The 6,705-nt window shown below is 39.9% G+C and overlaps 1 protein-coding gene across 2 annotated transcripts in view; it reads right to left on the bottom strand.

The window, feature by feature from the left end:
* Positions 1 to 394: 394 nt before the first annotated feature.
* Positions 395 to 6,705, bottom strand: part of LOC149318463 (sideroflexin-2-like) — a 60,451-nt gene continuing 54,140 nt past the window's right edge. The window contains exons 15-16 of one of the 2 annotated variants that reach the window (XR_016280039.1): positions 2,883 to 2,942; positions 395 to 2,326 (exon numbers count right to left, since the gene is read on the bottom strand). Coding sequence is in view for 1 of the 2 variants with exons in the window: in XM_089509769.1 (XP_089365895.1) it covers positions 2,939 to 2,942 (4 nt within the window). In the remaining variant the exon portion in view is untranslated. Of the gene's footprint in view, positions 2,943 to 6,705 lie in introns of both variants that reach the window. The other variant, XM_089509769.1, reaches the window with a different exon arrangement.

Genomic DNA, 6,705 nt, shown 5'->3' with positions numbered 1-6,705 from the left:
ATGACTGGAATTCTAGAAGAAAAAAAGATAGAAATAAAATATAGACGATTAATTTTATATATGACTACGATTGCCAGAATTACCTTTGCTAAATATTGGAAATCACAAATGATACCCACACTAGAGGATTGGTTAGAAAATTTAATAGAGGCAATGCAAATGGACATACTTACAGCACGAATGTGTGATTTGAAGTTGGAAGAAAGAAAAAAAGAATGGGAATGTTTAGAAAAATATAAGAAATTGTATCAGAGACCAGATGCATGAGGATAGAAAAAGAAAAGAAAAGGAAGTTTATAATTTACATTAAGGAGAACATAGAATTAAAATATAATAAAGTTTATTGCATATGTTATAAATGATAAGGTAAATACAAAACTCCATGGAAGCCTATGTTAACAGATCAATGAGAAACCTCACAAAGATTTTTGTTTGTATTGGGAAGATTTTTGTCTGTAATGTTTGTAACGTATTGTAATGTATCGTTTTATTACTTGTTGTAATGTTGTAATAAATTTGGAAAAAAAAAAACCGCTCCTAAAAAAACCCTCTCCTTGGATCCCCTGGTGAGAAACAACTACAGACTGGTCTCCTTATTACCATTCTTGAGAAAAGTGATTGAGAGGGCAGTTGCCTTCCAACTCCAAGCTGTCTTGGATGAAACCGATTATCTGGACCCATTTCAAACCAGCTTTAGTACAGGATACGGGGTGGAGATCTCCATCTGAGCATCGACAGGGGAAGTGTGAACCTGTTGGTGCTCTTGGACATCTCAGCGGCTTTCGATAGACCATGGTATCCTTCTGGAACGCCTGAGGGAGCTAGGTATTGGGGGCACTGCACTCCAGTGGCTCCATTCCTACTTCTTGAGCAGATTACAGATGGTGAGGCTGGAGGACAGTTGCTCTTCCAAGAGAGAGCTGACATCTGGCGTCCCTCAGGGCACCATTCTGTTCTCCCATACTGTTTAACATTGACATGAAACCGCTGGGAGAGATCATCCGGAGACATCAGGCGCGGTGTTATCAGTACGCTGATGACACCCAAATATGTTTCTCTATGTCTCTGTTACAGTGACTAAGGATGTTATCTCTTATCTGAATGCCTGCCTTGAGTCGGTAATGGGCTGGATGAGGGAAAACAAACTCAGGCTGAATCCAGAGAAAACGAAGGTACTTGCAATAGGCACCTCAGGTCTGGGGAAGGAAATTTGTCAACCTGTCCTGGACAGGGTCACACTTCCCCTGAAGGACGAAGTTTGCAGTTTGGGAGTACTTCTGGATCCGTCTCTACACTTGTCATCTCAAGTAGATGCAACGGCCAGAAATGCTTGGTACCAACTTAGGTTGATACGCCAACTATGTCCCTACCTACACTGAAAGGACCTAAAGCCGGTGGTACATGCTCTGGTAACCTCTCGTCTTGAGTTCTGGAATGCATTCTACATGGGGCTACCCTTGTACCAAGTTCGGAAGCTTGAACTACTGCAAAATATGGCAGCCAGACTGGTCACCGGTTCTTTGAGGTTTGACCACATAACACCAATTTTAAAAGACCTTCATTGGCTCCCAATTTGCTTCTGGGTGTAATACATGGCTCGGGCCCAAGTTAGCAGGAACACATCTCCCTATACAATTTGCCCTGCACTCTTAGGACAACGGGGAATAATCTGCTGGAATTTGTTTCAACTTCCCAAAGAGCCTTTACTATAGCAGCTCCAAGATTTTGGAATAGTCTCCTGGAAGAGATCCCTCTTACTACCTCCTTGGAAACTTTCAGGAGGGCAGTTAAGATGGAGCTCTTCCGGCAAGCATACCCACCTGACTTCATTTACATAGATCCACCTCCTTGAATAGGATGAGAACATCCTTGCTCCACTGTTGCTTTGTTGTTGTTGTTGTTATTATTATTATTATTATTATTATTATTATTAATTCCAGAATTAAGTTGAGTTAATGAATTAAACAGGAGACTATGCTGAGAGCCAACACATTTCACATTATCCAGCAAAAATCTAGTTCTCTTGGGTTTTTATTAAAAAAAAAACTTCTTGCTTTTTGTTAGTTCCTCAGGGTTGAGAAATTTCAAGGTTTAGAACAAAAGATTAAAGCCACTGCAAACACAAATGGATATCAGAACCTGTTTTGTTTTCATTCAAGATTAGAGTGAAATAGGTTAGTAAATTCCAAGATCAAAATTCTTAATTCTACAAGCAGCTTGGAAGTGGAATCATCTTCTTTACACCTACGTCCTACGAGGTCCACCTGTGTTCTGTGTTGGATACTCCCAAACATGAATTATGAAGCTCTTAATCTTGAGAGTTTTGCTGGGAATCAATAAAATAAGGAAAACAGGAATGTAAGGACATGAGATTGTAAGAGGGTTTGGTGTAGACAAGAATGACAAATTAGAATTTCAAAAATTAATGCAATTGTTTCAAGCCAGAGTGGAGTAAAATAATTTAATTTAAAATTAAAGGCAGTTTTAGGTAAGCATAATGGTCAAAAAGTCCTCCTTATAATATAAATATCACTGAATTAGATTTTGTAGTTTATTAGTGATAAACTAAACACATTAACCATTTTCTACTGACTTTCCTATCTCTGAGGATTAATAGCTGCATGTTATGGCAACAGAGAGTGGAGGGGAGATAGAGATTAGGAAGACCTGGAGGAGGAGGAGTTGTTATTGCACTGCAACTCCCACAATCATTCCAGTCCAGGAGTTGCAGTCCAATATAGCCAATGGTGAGGGGTGCCAAAAGTTGTAGTACATAAGCATATGAAGAATGGCAAAATTCCCACCTTGTTCTATGTAGTACATCTACCTACCTCTTGCTGATTGCTTAGGTTCTTGCAGGAAACCCCCAGTTCAAATCTTACCTCCTCAGCAAACTCACTGGGTAGCCTCACACAAACCACTTTCAGCCTCTGGTCCCTTATCTACAATATGGAGAGAATGCTGATCAACCTTTCAGGATTGTTCTATGGATAATATAACATTTTGAAAGCACTTGAATGCACTACAGCCATCCACCCACCCACCAGTAATTATTTCCATGGATTAACAGATGACATATTTTTCAAAGATATCTTGAGTATTGTAAAGATGCTTGGTTTGTAAAGTAAAACATAGTAGCCGAGTATAGGAAGTCTATTAAATATAAATATGTTTAAAGTCCATGCAAAACTGCCCATCCTGCCTCTTCTCTAAAGTAAAATCCTTTAAAAGGTCAATGGATCTATGATTTCAAAGTATGAAGACACCACTTCAACATGACTCAGTATTCAGGGATTTGTACCTGTGATTGATCTGTGATCAAATTTGCCCAGCTTTAGCTTCCAGGTCTTGAGGAAATGTTCCTGTCATGTACAACTACCAACAATTAAACTAGTATTTGCCAAGTTTCTGTAAACAAGCTGGCTGATCAGCGTCATGCAGCCCAGGAATTGGCACATCAACTTGAAATACCACTGGCACACACAGTGTGTTTCAAGTACTATCTTGTTAATGATAGGCCATGCAGCCCTTTTTGGATAGAAGTACAGATACAGCTTGTACGCACAACGTCAGGCTTGGCTTGGCTGTTTTTCCTACAGGAATCAATGACATTAAATAGACCAAACACACACACACACACACACACACACACGAAGAACCAAACCCACAACACCCTCTTGCACTTGGTTTACAGGAAACTAAAAAATATATATATAAAAGATTCTGTCATTCCCCCTTCCTCTCCACGCACCCCTAATTTGCAGTGGAACCTGTAGGATCCCTAAATCTAAAATATGTAACAAAAACAAAATGAAGGCTGCAATCACTATTCTGGCTTCTTTGAAAGTAAGACTTTTTGAACACAATGGGGCTTACTTCTGAGTAAATAGGTATCAGATAAGCTTGCACTTTATACCCTTCATCCTAGAAACTAAAGATAAGTAAAAGGATCAAGGTTATTTTTTGAACAAATTCACACCAGTTGTCAGCTTGTCTGCTGTAATAATTACTTAAGTCTGTTCGACATGTTGTAAACAGTAAGACTGTAGGTGCAACATTAGCTTAAGGTATGTGCCCATTTTTTTCCTCCCAGAACCTAAGGCATGGGTGGGAACTGTGTGCCCCTTCAGATGTTGTTAAACGACAATCATAAACTATGAAGACCTTTTGAGATTTGAAAAAATGATACACACTCAGTTTGGCACAGAAGGAAATATACAGGAGAGCAGGCATGAGTACAGGTCTCTAGTCTGTCTGAGAGCCATTGTGCCCATTGGGCACCACAGTAGGAAGCCCTGGTGCAAACTATGAAAATCCACACTGAAACTCTTGAGAAATGTGGTCATGGCCAACCACCAAGTACTCACAGAGATCTATGTAGGCATGGGAATCTTCATCCAATTAGCTAGTTAATACAGAAGCAATTATACAATGACATCACAAACAAAATAAGAGTCATAACAAAAACGTAGGAGGGAGAAAGGATAAAAGATAGTAATCAAATAGTCCTTTAATGAGTAATATATTTTATTCTTTCTCACTCCCACGCTCCCACAAGAGCCAGTGTGGCATAGTGGTTTGAGCAATGGATTGCAACTCTGAAGACTAGAGTTCAAATCTTCAGTCATGAAAGCCCAATAAACGACTTTGGGTAAGTCATATTCTTTCAGCCTCAGGATGGCAAAGGCAAAACCCCCTCTGAACAAATCTTGCCAAGAAAACACCCATGATAGGGTTGCTGTAGTATCACTGTAAGTTGGAAATGTCTTGAAGGCACACAACAACAGCAGGCCTTTAATAAGCCATCACCCACACACCCTATCCAGATTTAGAATTACGAGAAAATACTAATTGGGCCAGATAATGTTTGAAGATAGTGACTAGTCTATTGGAAGGGGAAATGAAGTAAACAGTGGTTGAGAGAACAAGAGGCCCTTGGAATGGTGACATTTGGAAAGTCAAGGGAGTGGGTGGAAGGAATAATCAGAGGCTGAATAACCTAAAGCCTGGAAAATTAAAGATAGCAAAGACAAACTTAGGATGAGATAATCTAAAGCAGCCTTACTCAGGCTGCAGTTTCCAGAGTTGGTAGGAACAATGTCACCAGATACTGTATCCTCCTTTACTATACAAATAAGGCCAAAGAAGTCTGGCAGTACAAGCCGTTGCATGCCCACTCAGAAGTATATAAATCCCACTAAATTCAGAAGAATATACCGTGGGTCCTCCACATTCGTGAGGTTAAGGGCACAGGACCTCTGAAAAAGTAGAAAAACCACAAATTAAAAAAAAAACACTATTTTTTTAACCTCTCTAGGAATCTCACTCTATGGTCAGTACAAATGCCTAAAATGTTTTCTTTAGTAACATCTAGGTCCTTCAGCACAACTCTATGGTTAACTTCTGGTAGAGTTGTACTGCAGGACCTAGAGATTCTTAGCAAATACATATTAATAAAATTGGCAAATAATCAAATCCACAAAAACCTAAGCTATAATTGTGGAGGACTGACTGTACACCCAGATATGTGGGTAAAAAAATTGCAGCCTAAATTATTCCTATCATCATTTAACTGGCAGAATTTCACAGCTTATTTAGAAGCTTGGTTACATATCGGTCTGAACAGATCATGGGAGATGCAACTCTCACCATTCTTGAGATTTTGGATTTCAAATGTTCCTTTTATTGTCATGTGCCATCTGACTTAGGGTGAAAGGGGTTTTCTCAGAATGATTTACTCAGAGGAGGCTTACCATTTCCTTGCTTTTGGGTTTGAGAGAGTTGAGAACTTAGTCCTAGTTAAACAGTCGAACTACTACACCATGGTGACTCTGTCTCAGACTTCTTGCCTTAATGCAGCCTTTCTCAAATAGTGGGGCGGGCCCCCCAGGGGGGGCGCGAGGAACCGTAAGGGGGGGTGCGAGGCTCTGTTATGCAGAGGTGTACTTATAACAATTTTATAGACAAATGATACTATTTACAGTCGCGCGGGGGGCGCGAAATGTTTTCTACTTCCTAGGGGGGGCATGACAGAAAACAATTGAGAAGCGCTGCCTTAACGCAACATTAATTACATATAAATGATTATCATACACATTAAACAAAAATGAACTAGCCACCACAGAGGCTACTGAGCTGGATCATAGCTATCAGGAACACAGATCAACTTTTTCTTGCTACTGTCTGGTTAGGTAAGTTCACATTTGAAAATTCATGCACATTTAAAATAATCTACTTCCTTTTATCTACAAAGGACAAGGGAGGCTAGAATGGGGCCTGTCTTGGATCCCATTTTGGAAGAAAAGTAGGATATAAGTGCAATAAGTAAATACATGTGTGGAATAACAGCAACAGGATTTCTGTTTGATATCATCTGGTCTGGCCAAGTGGTACTAAAAATCAAAATGGAGGGCACTGGTGTTTCTCTCTTTAGACCTGAGTCAAAAATGGTTTATGGAAGCAGAGATGGAAATGATAACCAACAATAAAACTCAAGCATGAGTATACTACAACCTACATGGCAAAATGATCTTAAGGAAATCAGACTGGACACCCTCCTAGGAAAGCCGGATGGGCCACCCATCTCACTACAAATGATTGAACAGGAAGAGAGGGGAAACCAACCATCAAGCTGGAGAGAGGCAGAATTTGTTTGTCAGAGTTTGGAAACAGCACCTTTCTTGCAACACTCACCTTGAGTCCAAC

Source organism: Sceloporus occidentalis, unplaced genomic scaffold (genome assembly GCF_023333645.1).
Source record: "Sceloporus occidentalis isolate IW3139 unplaced genomic scaffold, rSceOcc1.0.p SCAF_2, whole genome shotgun sequence".
Lineage (NCBI taxonomy): Eukaryota > Metazoa > Chordata > Lepidosauria > Squamata > Phrynosomatidae > Sceloporus > Sceloporus occidentalis.
Note: the sequence above shows the minus strand (reverse complement) of the source record. Positions and strands in the feature narration are given on the sequence as shown.